Source organism: Dasypus novemcinctus, chromosome 17 (genome assembly GCF_030445035.2).
Source record: "Dasypus novemcinctus isolate mDasNov1 chromosome 17, mDasNov1.1.hap2, whole genome shotgun sequence".
NCBI lineage: Eukaryota > Metazoa > Chordata > Mammalia > Cingulata > Dasypodidae > Dasypus > Dasypus novemcinctus.
Window position 1 is genome coordinate 27459080 of NC_080689.1, and position 18088 is coordinate 27477167.

The following is an 18088-nucleotide window of genomic DNA, read 5'->3' on the forward strand; positions in this document are numbered from 1 at the left end:
ACATGTTATAGAGTATAAATAAAAGAAAGCTTCTAAGTCTCATCATTTTCGCATAAATCCAGATAAGACTTCTTTGATGAGTTTAGCGTCTCCTGTTAAGGAGAAGCTTATAAGTGAGGGGAACATGAAAAGGATAATTCTTTGTCTTCCTTAATTAGACGAGAGCTCACCATAGATCTCTTCAGAAGCTGTGAGAAAATCCAAGCAATAATTCACCTTGTCAGGTCAGCAGAAATGGGTACTGGGGTCCGATATGACTGAAAGATTTGCTAAGTGATCTACTGTGAATTGAACAGCTCACAGGTGAAGCACTGTCCTCATTGGAAACATTGCCTCTGAGGATACTCGACCACAAACAGCAATGAAAACAAATCCCAGCAAGATTCTTGTACTACCTTTACAGATGTCATTCTAGAGGAAATATGTAAATCACATGAACACCAATTGATGTGGGGCACTAATTAATAAGTCCCATTAAATCGCGGAGTAATGGCATTTAGCATCTAATGAATGCCTCATAATCTCTTGGTCATTAATATTTCATGGCAGAGGAACACAAGAATTGCCATTTCTGGTTTCATCCAGCATGGTTCTCTGTCTCTGACAGTGGTGCCAAGAGCATGAAGTGGCAAAGGGTATAGTACCCCTGCTGTCCAGGCCACACAACATTAAGCAATTAACTCTTTCAATACCTGGGTCCTACTATTTCCCTTTTAGGAAATTTAAATCTGCCTTCCATTCCCAGCATTAACATCTGTAACAGCCAGCGCTGTTGAAGAACAGAAGCTAGTTGAAATGTTGACTTCCCTGAGTAGGACTGCTTTGTTGTTGACCCTCCCAGCCTGTGCAGAAACTTGCACAGAAGAAAATCTTTACTTTGATTTAGTACTGGAGGTTTGCTTTATTCAGAGGCAATAATCACTTCACAGAGCAGGTGCCACTGCAAGAGTGTATTGATCCTATGCTCTTCTAGAAATTCAAGGAGGCCTTCACTCTGGTAAGAGGTGGAGGTAGTCGGCGAGAAAGAAGTCCATCTGAGGAAGCTGAAATGAAGTAGAAGAAAATCTCTGACCAGCATTCTATAGCTCCGGCGGCCCCCCGGGGACTCTGCTTTCAGAAGAGGGGTTGGAGTAGGAAACATGCTTAGAGTTTGCACTGGGCGAGTGAGAGGGAAAGAGCCAGCAGCACCGATTGCTGCCGAGCAGTCCAAGAAGCTGCACCTTCAGGCGGTAGGAGAAAGGGTCTTTAGCTCCAGATCAAGCTTCCAGACTTAAATGCCACGCAGGCCGCCCCGGATACGGTTTGCTCCTGGCTACAAAAGGTGGCACTGATCAAAATCAACTTGAACCAGTGACAAGACTGAGGTCGCCAGAGCAGAGAGCGCGGGAGGTCAGGGGACGGACACATCGATTCCAGGGCAGAGATAAGAAAGGGTCACGGAGAGGAAGGGAGGGACAAAATAAGTGGAGAAAGAGTTGAAGAAAAGTAAGGGAAAGTAGAGACAGGGTTAAGGGGAGAGACGAGGATAAGAGAGAGGTGAGGGCGGTGAGGAGGGATTCAAAAGGGAAGGGGGTCGCTGGAGAGAAGGGAGGACGGGAGGTAGGGAGAGGGGCGCAGAGAGCCAGCGGGGCTGAGGAGCGCAGAGCGAGGCGAGGGGGCCGGAGAGCAGGAGAAGGGCAAGAAAGTGAGAGCCGCGCGGGGGAGGGTGAGGACGCAGGGCCGGGAAGGGGCAGTCGGGAGGTCGCTAGACGAGCTCAGGAAGCGGGAGAGGGAGCGCGTGGGGCTCGAGCCGAGGGCGGCGAGGCCGTGGGAGGGAGGTGGGGGGCGGGTGGGGAAAAGAGGGCGGGAGCGCGGAGGAGAGCCGAGGCCAAGTGCATTGTGTCTGGCGGCGGCGCGGGAAGCCATGGAGCCGCGGGCGCTCTTCACGGCGCTGAGCCTCGGCCTCAGCCTCTGCTCCCTGGGGCTGCTCGTCACGGCCATCTTCACCGACCACTGGTACGAGACGGACCCCCGGCGCCACAAGGAGAGCTGCGAGCGCAGCCGCGCCGGCGCCGACCCCCCGGACCAGAAGAACCGCCTGATGCCGCTGTCGCACCTGCCGCTGCGGGACTCGCCCCCCCTGGGGCGCCGGCTGCTCCCGGGTGGCCCCGGGCGCGCCGACCCCGAGTCCTGGCGCTCGCTGCTGGGGCTCGGCGGGCTGGACGCCGAGTGCGGCCGGCCGCTCTTCGCCACCTACTCGGGCCTCTGGAGGAAGTGCTACTTCCTGGGCATCGATCGGGACATCGACACCCTCATCCTGAAAGGTGAGCGGCGGGCGCGCCCTGCGCCCTGGGCGCCAGCGCGTGCAGCGCAGCCCGCGGCTCCCCAGGGGCGCGCTGTCCTCGCGGCCACCTCCCCGCCGCGGCCCGGCGCTCAGCTCCGGGCACATTCTTTCATCCTTCCCTGCCGCCTTCTTTATCCTTCTCCCTTTCTTCTTTTCCTCTCCTCCCTTCTCTCTCTGTCTTTTTTCTCTTTCCCTGACCCTCCGATTCCTCTCTCATCTGCTCCTCCTCCTCTTTCTTCCTTCCCCATTCCTCCAAGTCTGAGCACAGCTCTCTTCCCCTCCTCTGCATAGCTCCTTCTTTCCTGCCTTTGCCTCCCCCTTATCCTCTTCTTCCTCTCCTTTGGTCCTTCACTGTCGTAACCTGACTTGAAAACGCATGTGTGTGTGTTTTCTTGACGCTGCTCCCCATGAGGATAACAGTCAAGACTCACCCTTTCCAGTCAGACTCCTTTGCTCAAGTTGTGCTTTCCTTTTAGAAATAACCTTTGGAAGAAAAGTGGTGCCGACCTCAGAAGAGGGGAAAGGGCTTTCTCTTGCTTTGTGCTTGGGTTGGCTTCACACTCAACTGAGGCATTCATCTCAGCCGGGCAGGGTAATGTAACCCGGGGCTAAGGGGGCCCGAGGAACCTTGCTCCACGCCACCCAGGTGCAAGGGTATGTGTGTCTTTGACCTTAGGTGCCCTTAGTTCACTGGTGGAGGCAGCGGTTTGCAGATAGGACACCTACTTTTCTCAGCCTTCCTGGTTAAATCCCTCCCACCAACCGCAGTGACTAGGCACCCAGTGGGCAGCAGAGGAGAGAACCTGCCCCAGCTCTTTCAAATGGAGCTTTCCAGACTTGTGTGTGGAATCTCTATATACCCACTCTCTCTTACGGCTGTGACACCTTGTATGGTTGTTTTGTTTGTTATTTAGCACTGAGTTGTAGAGCATCATTGTGTTCTTCTGGAATATATGCAACACCTGACTCTCATGCCAGTGATCAGATAGTTGGACTTTTTTTTTTAGTAATATCATGCACATAAAAATATTCAATTTGTAAGGCTTCCTTCTACCTTTCAGAACTCGACTTTTAATATAAAATGTTCTCTGAGATTAAAAATAATAATAAACCTCATTTTCCTTAGACTCATTATTGCATAAAGGAAAAAAGTCCAAAATCAGTGTATTTTAATATAGTAGCTGGTCAGGAGCATAAAAGCAAATGAACAGATTTGTGCCAAATTGTCGCTTGGAGTGAAACTACATAGAAAGGAGGGGTTAATAATGTGTTGGCCTTCAGAATTTTGTTAGTTGGCTTATTTTTCATTTCTCAAACATGAACTTCCTCCTTCCCATGGCTAGCTCAGTTGGGGACTGCCATCCAAAATCTGCCTGTGGGTGGAAGGACTCCAGCGCTTTTGGGGGAATTGGATACAGTAACCTCCCTTTGGGAAGGTGCCTTTTTCTTTCTTCTCCTACCTGGCATCCAAATCTGATTTCTCCTCCTGAAGATGCTGCATAATTAATTCTGATAGTAGCATAGTACATGAGCAAACTGTAAAAGCAGAATTTGGAGGCTCAGTTATGGAATGCTCATTTAGGCAAGGCAATTTTGAAAGCTAAGCAGAGTAGTCTGTCTTTGGAAATGATAGAACTGCATTTCCTTACACTCTTTGCCTAGAGTATTTGATTGCATGTTAATTGGAAATAGAGTAATGCCTGAAAGAAGCAGGGCAGAGTCCAACCCAACTGCAGGAGAGGGTCCTCCACAAGATACTGCACACCCCCCACCTCTGAGAGCAGCATGGCTAGCTGAGGTGTGTGTCTTCTGGGCCGTCTGGAATCAGATCACTTTAGAGGTTCAAGGGACATTATAGGCCATTGAATTGAAATTCCCACCCATTGTTCCAACTTCCTTCTACAATCTTTCTGATTGATGGTTGTCCAGCCCAGTACATCCAAAAGACAGAACTCATATACTATTTAAAGGAACTAGATTTTTTTTAGTCCAAAATGCATATTTTAGGTATTTTAGATTTTAAAAATCTCAGGTTTATGATATTGATGGTATTTAGCAGACGCTTTGTATGGAACACTAAAGAGTTCTAGGTTGTAATCAGAAGACGCATGGCTCCTTTACTGGCTCTGCTGCTACTCTGCAGTGTGTCCTCCAGCAAGTGTCCAAGCCTCCTTGGCCTTCGGTTTCCTTGTCTGTAATACTAGGAAGGCTGGCTGTTCTTTAGGGAACTTTTTATTTCTTAAAAAAATACTTGGAATATTAACCATGTAAGCTTAGTTTCTTAGGAAGTTAATGAGCTAACACTAGAAAGGACAGGGACAGGCACTGGTACTTTAGAGAATCATACTTTGTTGTTTTGGAGATGGTCACAAATGCCTTGAGTGCTTTTAACATTGTCCTAACCCACCCTGGGTTATGTACGTCTTCTGGGACTCAGTTTCATCATCTATGAAAGGAATGGTTGGTCCCTAACAGCTTTAAAATTTGATGATATATAAATAACGAGAAAGGAAAATGCCACCAACATTTTCCTTTTTGAAAAAAGATGATTTTGGTGTCCATCCTGGGCAAACATTATTGCCCTTTGTTCTGGCATCTGATATTGGTGGCTGCTCTATGAATTTCCTAAGTGAGCCATATAGAACTAGAAATAATGTAAAAATATTCTTACTTTTTTTCTCTGAATTACCTTGTTTTTATGAGTCCTAACATCATTTAGCCATTTTAATTTTAGGAAATGAGGAAAAGTAGACACAGGTGGGAAGGTGGGCTGGGGTGTGAAATTAGTACAAGCGCTGCCTGGGATATTTAGTGGGCTGTCAAGAGGAAGAGAGGTTAGCCTTTATTCATGTGGGCCTAGAAGGCAATGCCAAGAGATGGGTGAAAGTTTCAGGGAGGAAAATAATATGGAAAACATTCTCAAAATTGGAACTGTTTGCATCATCTATCACTGGAGGCCAGACAAGTATTTCTGAGAGATGTAGAGGAGGTAGAGGTATACAATGTGGGCAACGGGGGATTAGTTTAAAAATGATAGGCATGGACTCTGTAGTACTGATCTAATTCAGGAAAATCATAAGAGCCAGGAAAGCATTGATCTCAGAGGGACAAATATTTGAGATTGAGAAAATTGTCAAATTCTGTTTCTCATCCTCGCACTATTATTCTCTTTCACTTCTAGCCCTGAGTGACCCCAGAAGGTCTAGGTTGACTCTTCAACCAAGACCTTCAACAGAAATGGAGGTAAAGTTATTGATAAACCCATTAAGAACCAGGACTAGAATCCTATGCTGCTCTACAAGGCCAATTACCTTTTACCAGCACTGTTTGAATACCACTATTTATCCAGCAGCAGGTCCTCTTAATAGCACTATATTGACCAAGACACATTTCACTATCTTGCCCATTATATAATACTTATCAAATGCTTTAGAGATAATAGGTTCATACTATAGTTTTGTAGTTTACTATCCAATTCAGTAAATATCCATTGAAAGCCAATTTTTGTGCAAGGAATACTAAGAGGATTTTGACTGCACGTATAAGAGTTCTTTGGAGTTTGAGTATCAGTTGGCTCTAAATTATTCTTCCATGTATACTCCTGCTGCAGCACTGACTGACTTTTGATGCTAAGGAGGCTTTGCTAGTCAAAAGGAACAGGTCTCTGATAAATATCCTTCACCCAACAATTTGAGGGGTGCAATAGTTGCACAAGCCTTGGAAGGAATCTGAGCAGCATGGACTCAAAACTTAGGGCCCCAGGTCCCTCCCATGCTATTGGAATGCTAGGGGTTTGAAAGAAGCCTTTAAATGTAGTCAGCAAGGAGGTGGGGAAAACTTTCAGATTGGGATTTTTTTAAAGGATCCAGGAAATGACAAAGGGTGGTTCAAGGTAGGTTCTTCATTCATTCATTCATTCATCCATTTATTCATTCAACAAATATATATTGGGTGCTATATATTGGGTTCTAGGTGCAGAAGATATGGGAATGAACAAAATGGATAAATATACTCTTCCTCATGGAGTTTATATCAAGTAGGGGAGTTTATATTTTCTAGTGGATTATATAGTAGCTACTCTTGGTAGGTTAAGGGAGATTCCTGACAAGAGTCCAAGAGCACTTTGGGAAGGCTGCTAACATTGATAGATAAATCACTGGAAATAGAGTGTAAAGTGATGGAGTACTGTACCCTTCGGGGGGATTCCCAGCCATTCTGTTTCAAGCCCAGTTCTTACACTTAAACTGATGGGTGAGCAGTATGAGAGGAGGACAGATGGAAGGAGACTCAGTTGGAAACATTATATAATGCTTCTTTCAGTTACTGAAAACACTGATTTTAACAAATAAACATTGGTGGGTTTTATGAATACATTATGGGGAACTTTGGAGAAATTAATTTTGAACACAAATTTGAGTCATTGAAATTCATTGGAAATTACAGTTGAAAGCTTTAGATGCTCTTGTATTGACCTTAACTTTAAGTTTCATTGTTTTTAATTACAAATTTTTCATTAAAAACAATTAGCATTACTTTTCAAATAAATGTACTGTTTTTGTAAATCAAATTCTAGAATTATATACTGCCTGTAATAAACAAAAGGAAAATCAATGTTGTAGTGTTTTTTTATTTTGTGAAATTGAAAATGATAAAGTTTCAGAACTGTAAAGATAATTTTGTATTCATAATCTGTTAATTTGTATAAATCATTTGAGATTGCATTCTTGCAACTTGAAATAAAACATATCCTACTGGTTTCAGAAGCATTTTTCCCCTAATGAGATAACTAGGACTATCAAAGACAGTGGGGCATAAATACTTTGTCATTTTGATCTCTGCAAGAAAAAGAAAGAATTGGTAGGAATTCATTGGGTCTGCTCTTCACTCTGCTAATGATTTATCTGCTTCCCCTGTTGCTTATTCTCCATGAAATTAATAGTCTGTACAGGACCCACCAAGTTCTACCTGACACGGAAATAGATTGATGATTTTCTTCAGCTCATTTGCAGACCAGAGTATCGTTTATGTTAGGATAATTATCTCCCAAAAGCAGCTGTATCTAGGGAAGCTGAGAGGGTAGCCTTCTTTCGTCTCCCTTGTCGTTCTCAGACCTTTTCTTGGACCAGAAGATGTTGCTGGCAAAGGGAGCCTCAGTTTTAGGAGTGCTGGGAATATAGAGTTCTTTTCTTTCTTTCTCTAGGTGAGTTGTCTCTGAAATTTTTTGAGCATCATCCTTATAATTTACAGTTATTCACTTTTATAATATGGGCGTGGGCTACTGTACTAACTAACACATTAGATACATCGTAAAACAGACAAACAAATTTTGACAGCATACAGTAATAGATATAATATAAATAGAGGTTAAACTATTTCTGTCCCATACTGAAGTGGATTGCTCGTGTACCCCTTAGCATGTACATAGCCCACTTTGGAGACTGCTTCTCTCTCTGCTGAGTGGTGGAGCCCAGTTTCTCATCTGGACAGAGAAGGGAGTGATTTTTTTCCTATCATGGCTGAAATTTATGTTGGGCCAGTGCATTATTATATCATGCACATTCCTCCTGCGCAGGAGAGAGAAGTGCATTTTATTTCTGTACCATTTCTGGCATTAGACACAGTATTAAATGAGTCCTTTTTGATTAAACAACTGCCAGCTCATACTACACAACTCGTAATGACTGGATTTGTCGTTTGGGCTTGTCTCACAGTATATTGCGGCCGAACATATCCAAGTGTGATGTTCTTAGGTTTCAACGGATTCCGTTGCTAACACTCATGAAGGTTGTCTTGAACAGGAATTAAATTCTCACATGCCATTCTGCTAGCAAAAAAATGATAAAGGAGAAGAAAATATTTGCTTCCATTCTTACCGTGTGCATACAGGAATTGTCTTTTAAGATTAATTTAGAAACACAAAAGTAGATGGTGCTTTAAGTAGTTTGTGATAAAAATTACCAAAGTCTTTGACATTTTCATTCACCATGCTCATGGATAACATTTAGCAATGACTGTGAGAGGGGAGAAAACCAGTTTTGCTGTCATAGAAACTTCACATCCAATTATACCCAAGTTTGCTGTGATTTTTTCCTTAGCTACTGATTTTTCCTCAGAGCTCCAAAAAGAGCCCTCGAACTGCATCAGGCAGACTACTCATAATTGCAAGTGTTCTTGATTGCCATAGAAGATAAGCTGTGGTTGGGGGAGCATCTGGACATTACAATCCACTGAGGGAGTAACGGAGACTCCCAACGTGTACACCAAGAATGAGACTGTGAACTCGTCGGGAGTGGGAACATGAAGGATTTTAGGTGAGCCCTATGGTTTTCCTAACAGTTACAGGAACGAACTCTCCTTTAATCTCCACGTACACCTGCAATGCAGTGTATCCGGATTATCCATCTAGGATCTCTACCAAGCAAGCTGTGGCCTCAGATTGGACAGCGCCTCAAGCCATGACCCCTACCATATCTTTCAGAGGAATTCCACTGTCCTTTGATTATCAATTATGTGACTATCCAGAGGGGCATAGTCCCATTTTCTTTTATTATTTGCTGGTTAAAAGAATAAAAATAATCAGATTGGGTCATTCTCTTCACTTCCCGACTCCTCGTCAAGAGCAACTGGTGGCATGGAAGAAAAAATCTGAAAACAACCAAACTGGAGGACTGGCAAATAATGCAAATAGCAAATCTGTTTCCTCTGGGGGAAAAAAAAAAAGCAGTAGTCAATATTTTGGAATAATTCAGATAAGATGATTTTAATTAAGTAGATTTGCTTTTGATTTAAAAATTTTGGTTTTTCTACGGTTGGTATTTTTCATAAACATCACACCACTGGGATTGTCCAAAGCTTTGAGCAGCTGGTTATAAAGATTTTTTTAATCAAAATAAAGACCTTTGTAAACAGAAAATGGACTTTATCTTCGAAACCTGGTAAAATTTATGATAGTGTATTTTTTCGCTTTCACTTAGTGTTTCCCTGTGGTTACAAGTGATTGCAGTGATTAATCTGTTTCAATTGCAAATTTTAACTAAAAGAATGTAACTGAACTTCTTGGAGCATGAGCGAGTCGGTGTCGGCCGTCATGCCGCTGACAGCCTTTGTTTGCTGCTGAGTAACGGGAAACTACATGCTGCACTCCATCTTTCTTGTAACTCAGCCAGAGAGGCTGATCACAGACCAAACAGTAGTGTCATGGGGACGCCCATCAGGGAATGCATTAGCAAGTGAAAAAAAGGGGAACAACATAAACCCCATTTTAGTTTCCGTAATCTAGAATTACTGAAGACTCACTGAATTATTAACTTGCTGGACATCTCCCCTCCTCTCCTGTGTTCAGACTTTTAAATGTCTGCTTATAGGTAAAATCAAGCAATTCGTTTCTTCCCCTAAGGGCTTAACGGATATAATATGTTCCTTTCTCATTTCTTCAAGTTATCTGACACTATACAAGTAGAAAGGAAAGAGACTCCAGAAATACAAGTGGGAAATTCTAACTATCTAGATAATTCCAGAAGGTTTAATTGCCCCTTTACAACAGGTCACTCTCCTGCAAATCAACACCAGTGCTTCCATCTACTGCACAAATAAGAACGGGCTTGCATACTTGGGGTCTGTAATAGCAGGATAAATGGAGGGCTAGGGCAAGTTTTATTTATTATGGGGGAATGTGAGCATTTGCTCCAATCAACAGGCAGTCAACAAATGCTATCGAGCAGTAGAAAGGAAATGGTTCTGAAAAATAAGCTGCTTCGTGAACTAAATGGGGTGCTGAGTCCTTTCAGTCCCCTCTGGGGGTGTGCTTTCCACAACCATGCCCAAACCAGGGAGGAATGGGTCTGACTAGGTGGGGGTGGGCTGTTGTTTAATTTGGGTTTGAATGCCATTTGTAAAGTCCTCACATTTTTGTAAACTGCTCACAGGAATGTTTACAGATGTCATGGAATTTTAAGCGTTGCAGTCCTATTAGGTGGTACTCAATGATGTTGCCCAGAAAAACAACAGAATTCCTCGCTTGTTATATGGTTGAAAATTATGAAACATATTATCAGAGTGACAGTTTGACCTAGCAGAAGATAAACTCTCGGGGAAAAAAAACCCCAGGAACATGATTGCCAGCCTCAGAGTAATTGAGCCTGGGCCAACCAGAGTTCAGCATTTGTTTTATGCCACTGACACTTAAGAGTCATTTCTAGTCGGTGATTTAATCCTGGTTGGCATCTAATAGAATGCAGGAAAACTGTGCTCTGTTGTAAAACAATGGAAGTACTGTTTGAAGGCTGCTAAACCCAACAGGTATTGGAAAAATAGTGAGATAGCCTGAATGACAAAGAGTGGCAGGAAATGCAACAGTGGATGTTAACACAAACATTTCTGGAGTATACTGTCCTTGTGTTCAGGTGTTTGAAACAAACAAAGCAAAAGACGTGAGAAAATTGTTTATTATTCAGCAATAAAAGATAAACTCCAGCCAGAAAATAGCTGCTGAAGAAGCATCAAAGTCATGTAGTGCTTCCTTTTTTCTCAAGGGTACCTTTTCTTTCTAAAGAAAACTCAAATTGGTCAGAGGAAAATGAGTAAAGACATGTAGAAACAAAAGTTCACAGAGTTGAAAGAAATTTCGAGCAGTGATTCTCACCTGATTTTTGTACTACTGTGCCCATGAGAGGTGATTTTCACTTGTGCTGTAAACTCCTGTCAATTATATGCAATTCAGACATACCAGCTGTAACTCTCCCCTTTTCTCTTTGATAGCATATTAGCAGAATGCCTGTGAGCAAGGGGATGCTGTTATCAGTATAACCTTGAATCGGTTTTAATTTATAAATCTTTCGGACAGGGGGAACCTTCAATTGTGTGTAGAAGAGGCTTGGACACAGCTGTCTGGTTGGCAGTGGGCAGGGGCTGCACAACAAGCATATGGGTTTTATTTAGATTGTGTATAGTTTAAGGGTTGGTGAGCTGGTGGGGATTATGGGCTTGGGTCCTTAAGTCCTCCAGAGTCATCTGTAGGCACCACACTCTTTTGGAAAACTAGTTGCAGTATGAAAAACACATTCCCTAACTGTTAGACCTCTGGACAGTTCCCAACATACCCGATTTAGGAAAGTTAAAAAAAAAAAAGCAATCATAAAAGGGCACAGTTTTGTATGCCTTCCAAATGTGACAGAGTTATTGAAATAAATATGTCCGAGGCCCCTGAGAGGCATTAAACAGTGTGATCCCATATTCTCCTAACCAGGTGCACAGACGATTCTGCAGTAATGTTTTGATTAGGCCATGGGGGAATTTGAGTGCTTCTTACTAATATTAATAGGTCCCAGATTTTTAGTTTGGAAATTTGTGGCATGAGTGCTTTTTAGAGCATGGTTTTATTTCTGAATCATCACACAGTTCTTGTTATAATACTTTTCCACTTTTACCAGCAAGTTAAAATGACAGGCCTGGTTTTTTCCCTGGCCAGGTATGCTCCCACGAATGCCATTTCCTGGAGTTGTTCTCACGTCTGCCCAGGTCAGGTGCAGCTAGATCTGATTAGGTATGCACCATTTTAATTTGGGTTGTGGGTCTAATGTTTAAGAATGCTATTTAAAAAGTGCTTGATAAACAGTTATGTTCTTAGTTAGGTGGGCTTATCATTAAGGGTCTTTCAATGCCAAATAACAAACAAAAAGAGCAAATAAAAATGACAACCTACAAGGAAACGTACTCTCTTTCCTAATAAGAAGTCTGGAGGAAGCCTGCACCCAGGCTGGCTAATTAAAGAGGTTTATCACTGTTGGGCTGTAGTGGCAACAGCATGGACAATTTGCCTTTGGCTTGTCTCTTCCTGGTCACAGCAGTTCCATGAATCATTTCCACAAACAGCACTCTGAAGGTTGGGAATCAGGAGGCCACAGACATTTGTGTCCCTTTTTTGTACCATAATTGTAATTTCCCAGAAGTCCCCCAGCAGGCATCTCAGGTTTCGTTGGTCACAGTTATGTCACATGACCATTCCTAACCCAGTCTCTGGCAAGTGGAATGGAATTAGCATGATTTCTTAGACCAGCCGTCTGAATTTCCTAGAGTGGCTCTAACTGCGTACCACAAATACGGGGACTTAGAACCAGAGACATGTCCTGTCTCAGTTCTGGAGCCTGGAAGTCTGAAATGGAGGTGTTGGCAGGCCAAACTCCATCTGAAGTCTGTAGGGGAGAATCTGGCTCTGGGGCCCCAGGGTTCCATGGCTTATAGAGCAGGGGTTCCTCACGTGACCATCTTCTCTCTCTCTGTCTCCTTTCCCCTTCTTATAAGGACACCAGTTGGTTGGGATTGACTCATGTCCCTTATAGAAGACATGCTCAGGTCCCAACCCCTGGTCCTGTGGGTGTGAACCCATTGTAGACAGGACCTCTGAAGATGCTGTCAGTTAAGGTGTGCCCAGACTGGATGAGGTGGACTTTCATCCAATACGGCAGAAGTCCTTAGAAGCCACGGGGAGCAGTCATGTGGGATTAAGGCCCACCCTCCTCCAGTCTGACCTCATTCTAACTTTACAGTTCCTTCTGTAAAGACCTGATTTCCAAATAAGGTTACCCTGTGAGGTGCTGGGTATTAGGATTTCAGTATCTCTTTTAGAGGATACAATTCAACCCATAACAACCAATGAAGTTTCACCCCCTGGGGCAGGGGCAGGGCCCAGTCTCCCCAGGAAGCACTTGGCTGCCCCACACACCAGAACAGAATCAGGCTTCTGTTAGGCCAAGGAAGGAGAGCAGTGATGTAGGCAACCATAGGGTACGCCGTGGCAGGGAAGTTCAAATATCAAGGAGTGGGGAAGCGGATTTGGCTCAACAGATAGATCATCCGCCTACCACATAGGAGGTCCAGGGTTCAAACCCAGGGCCTCCTGACCCACGTGGTGAGCTGGCCCATGCACGGTGCTGATGCGCATAAGGAGTGCCCTGCCATGCAGGGGTGTCCCCCACCTAGGGGAGCCCCACGTGCAAGGAGTTTGTCCCATATGGAGAGCTGCCCTGTGCAAAAAAACTACAGCCTGCCCAGGAGTGGTGCCGTGCACATGGAGAGCTGACACAGCAAGATGACGCAACAAAAAAAAGACACAGATTCCCGGTGCTGCTGACAAGAATATAAGTGGACACAGAAGAACACACAGCGAATGGACACAGAGAGCAGACAACGGGGGGGGGGGGGGGGGGGGGGGGGAGGGGGGGAGAGGAGAGAAATAAATAAAAAAGAAATCTTTAAAAAAAGTAAATATCAAGGAGTGAGTGAGCCTTGGTCCTACAGTCATTCCTTGGGGAGGGTGGGACTGAGAGGAGAACCCTGATTTCCTGCCAGATTTACCTTTTTCCTCTCCACACCCTGCTCTGATGGATGCGTGGAAGTGCCCTGAAAGCCTTCTGTTTTTCTCTTTGAAGTGTTGTTTGTAACTCTTTAGTCTTTAGTGACCCAGAGACCGCACAGTTGTTTCTAGGGAGGCTCATTTATAATAAGTGCACTTTAAAAAATGGAATTTAAAATGTTTGGAATTTAGCATTTTAAGGGATATAAATATAGTCTGAGAGCAGAGGGTGCAAGTACTCTACGTTTTACATACAATGGCTCGGCCGTCTGCCGCTTCACTCGGTAGCCTTTGCCACCCACCTCCCGCTGCATCTTTCTGTCCCCCAAAGTTTACTGGAAAAGAGCTTCTGGCAGGCCATTATTTTGAGCATGTCCCCCCCCCCCCCCCCCCACAAACCAGTCCAGTTGATAAAATCTCTCCAAGTCACTCTACAACTCTTTTAATTTCTTGGAGGAAGACACTAGCAACACACAGCCTTCAGATCCCTCGGCTGGTAAGCGTGATGACCGGTGCAGCTTCCCAAGCACATCTGTCGGTAATTGCAACAACTCTGAGAAAGAAAACGAGCAAATCACTCTTTGCTGTTGCTTCATGTCCTGGTGTGTTGACAGAGGCACAGGTTCAAATTTTGAGCAACTAAGCTGTTCTTATGTGAAGAAAAGCCACTTTACCCATGTCTGTAATGGGATTTGATAGCCCTTCAAGTTTCTGTGAAGGACCTTTTGCTTTTTCATTTCCAAACGTGGAAGGCCACCTGAGGAGACAGCAGGGTAGCCACGTGTGGCTGGGTCTGCAGGAGTGGGGCCTGGAGCAGAGTGATCCCGATGGACCTCAGTCACTGCGGCCGCCATGGCCAAGGCACACCGCCCCTGCAGCCCTCACATTTCCCCGTGCAATTGCTAATGCTCCTCTCGAAACCAAGAGGCCTATTTAATAAAGAGGCCAATTCCTCTTCAAAGCAGGAATTACAAAGCAAAAAAACAATCTGGCCTGTTGCAGCTGGGCTGAGCTAGCAGGATTTTTGCACAGAAGTCTCAGAAGATGGTGTAAAGCCACAAGGTGTGTGGGTGGGCATATATTTGGCCCACCAGCTTGCATGCCAATTTTTAGGTTCAAAAAGAAGGAAAAAACAAGTGAGCAGGCAGAGAAGGGAAGGGAGAGAAGAAGTCCAGGAAGAGAGGCAGGAAGGAGTCAATGAGCAGCTATTTGGTGAATCCTTGGGAAACCACCTCTGTATTAGAGACATTTTCATCTTTCTAAAATGGAATCTTATGTTGTCTTTCCTTTGGTTAAAAACCTCTGATGGGTTCCTCAACAAGTTAAATATAGAATTGCCATGTGACTCAGCAATTCCACCCTCAGGTGTACAGGCCAAAGAATTGAAAACAGTATTCAAACAACCTTGGACATGAATGTTCACAGCAGTACTATTCACAATAGCCAAGAGCTGGAAACAACCCAAGGTCCACTAGCTGATGAGTGGATAGACAAAATGTGGTACATCTCTATAATGGAATCTTATTCATCCATGGAAAGGAATGAAGTTCTGACACATGCTACAACATGCAGAAAACTAGAAAACATTATGCTAAGTGAAAGAAGCTAGATGCAAAAGGCCACATAATTGTATGATTCCATTTATATGAAATATCCAGAATAGGCAAATCCTAAGAGACAGAAAATTGAGAAGGGCTATGGTGAGTGGCTACTTACTGAGTACAGTTTCCTTCTGGGGTGATAAAAATGTTCTGAAAATAGATAGTGGCGATGGTTGTCTAACCCTTTGAACATACGAAATGCCACTGAATTTTACAATTAAAAATGACTAAAATGACTTTTTAAAAAAATCTGATGGTTTCCCACTGCCCACAGCAGTACACTTCTAAAGTCATCAAAAAACCTTTGCCTTATGGCCCCAACTACCTTTCTTACATACCAGGCCACTTCTGCATGGAATGTAGGATCAGGCTCTATCATATTATTTGCTCTTCCCTCATACCCATATCCTTTCACATCTCCAGGGCATTGCCTCCCCTGTTTCTTGTCTAAAATACCATTCCTCCTTGTCCGTCTGGGCAGTGCCTATTCTTCCTTGAAAGCTTGTTGCCATCCTTCCTTTCTAGCTCTTTTTGACTCTGCTCTCAGCTCTTCCTTCCCTGCAGAATTAATTGCTCTATTATCTGGGAGCCCAGTGTATTTTATCCACAGTTCTATTACAGTACTTTCCTCACTGTATTTTGGTTTGTTTCCTCATTCATTTTACTCTCTACCCTGCTCCCCTTAAACTCAGTGACAGATGCCACTCAGCTTAGTATCTGGCACACACTGATCTTTCTACAGAATGACTGTTGAAAAAATGGAATTTCCTTGATTCAAATCACAGTCAGATTTGATCCCTACTCTCCTCACCCACTGCAGTATTTTTCATTCAGTTCAAGGAGAAGGAGACGGGAGAATTACTCAGTTTTCAAAGACTAGTGACTTAATTCAAAGAAGACAAAATATCAGCATTAAAAAAAAAAGTAGTAATAGTAGTAGATGTAAAGGAAAATTACGGTGTGCTTTTACTTTAAAAGAATTAAGCAAAATCAGTGTAATAGTACCAAAGAGTGCCTCTTCATGGAGGATTTTTCTCATAAAATGTTCTTAATCCTTAACTGAGAGATTAAATTATTATTTAGGCTTTCTTGTCTTTCTGCCTATCTCCACAGGAAGTTCCTACCTTCAAGGAAAGATCCTTGGTCTTTGCTTTCTCACCAGACCTAGTAAGGTGCTTCTCAAATAATAGGAATTCAGCACACAGGTATTGTTTTGAGGAGTTCCTTCAATGTAGCTCCTTATACAGTTTTGGCTTGTTAAATATTCTTATTTCAATAAAAACGTTGCCAGTTAAACAACATAGTCTCCCTCCAGCAGAAAGCAGAGTTGTGAGAATGAATTGTTAAAAGCCTCTTGGTTGCTGCTCTTCTGCGCGCTCTCAGGTGAATTACTCTGTGGTGTCCAGCTTCTAGGGTGGTTCTTCATGCTGAAGAAAGCCAGGAGAACTGTGGGGGTCTGTGGACTTGGCCGGCTTCTGAAGTGCTCTCTCTCCCAGGGGGTTTATTTTGCAGTTTATTGAGGTGAGAGGAGTCAGAAGACTTGGGGCATCTTCTTTATGCTGCTATTAACTAGTTCTATGACCTTGGGCAAGTCACCTTCCCTCTCCCGATCTTGATTACCCTTTTGTAAATGTAGAGGATGGAGCAGTTTAACTTGTCAGGTTTCTTGCAGCATTAACCAGCTGTAATTGTAGGATGCCTAGAAAATAGCAGCTTAATTAACTCAGCAAAGCGTAAGGGATAGAAAAGGTCAGTTCTCTCTGGAAGTAGGTTAACATCAGGACAGCCCAAGACTGAGGGCCTTTCGCTGTTTTCAAATTGTTCAGCCACCTGTCTTTCCTTTGTTTTTTTGAATGTGACACGCTCATTGCTAATTTTCTTTTTTTGTTTCCTGGGGGTTCGCTTCCTATATTGTCCCAGGAATTTCTGTTCTGTAGGAGCAATGCTTGCCATTGTGTTGGAAGGAGTCGACTGCATAATAATTTCTTTCTTCTTAGATAATTTTATAAGGAGTTGGCACTAATCAATTACACCTGGTTTTAGGAACTGGTGTTTGAGTTCTTAGTGGCGAACAAAAAAGGAGTACCCTTTAGGAAATTGCATAGCGAAATGTTGCCTTCCTTGCTTGTTTTAAACTTCCTTGTAGACGTTTCAAAAAGATTTTGATGAATGAAAAAAATTGTGTACTTTTTGTTGTTGTTGCCACAGGAAAAGATTCAAGGGTTATTGCTTCTTTGCTTCATGAGAGTATTTAATACTCATAATCTATGTGAAATTATAGTTCACAATTATCTACTAAACTTCATTTTGTTCAAAAATTTTAGAGATGTGCTCTATGAATTTAATAATCCACTGTGTTAAATACTTGGAAGATATATTTGATCGTTTTAACTTAATTCATATTATGAATCTTCATTTCAGCTTTTTTCCCCCTTAAATGATATTTCTAGGTGGCTCGTGGAGTATTGTAATTGGCGTAATAGCTAATTTCACTGAAAGCCCTGTTCAAAAAATTTGAACATAATATGACTTTTCTTGACCGCCAATTTCCTCCTTTATGCAGATGAAAGTCCATAGCCATGGGAAACGTCTTTGGTCCTTCATGCACTGATTATAGCTCCAGATCGGTTGCTCAACCCCTGATGTTTGAAAGGACCAGTTGCCTTTACTTAATCCTTTCACGGAAGCAGGGGTTGGGTAGACAAGCCAATCATCTGCGTCACCCTCCTCCATGTCAGTCTGGTTCTTACGGAGAAAGCTGGAGCGTGACTTCCAGACGGCAGGATGTGCTCCCTCACCTTTGCTCCTGGCCCA

At 43.4% G+C, this 18088-nt stretch overlaps 1 protein-coding gene across 1 annotated transcript in view; it reads left to right on the forward strand.

Moving 5' to 3' along the window:
- The first annotated feature begins 1145 nt into the window (after positions 1-1145).
- The window catches only part of TMEM178A (transmembrane protein 178A), a 55139-nt gene continuing 38196 nt past the window's right edge, over positions 1146-18088 (forward strand). Inside the window, exon 1 of the mRNA XM_058278444.2 lies at positions 1146-2303. Coding sequence (XP_058134427.1) covers positions 1904-2303 — 400 coding nt within the window. The 5' untranslated portion in view covers positions 1146-1903. The remainder of the gene's footprint in view (positions 2304-18088) is intronic.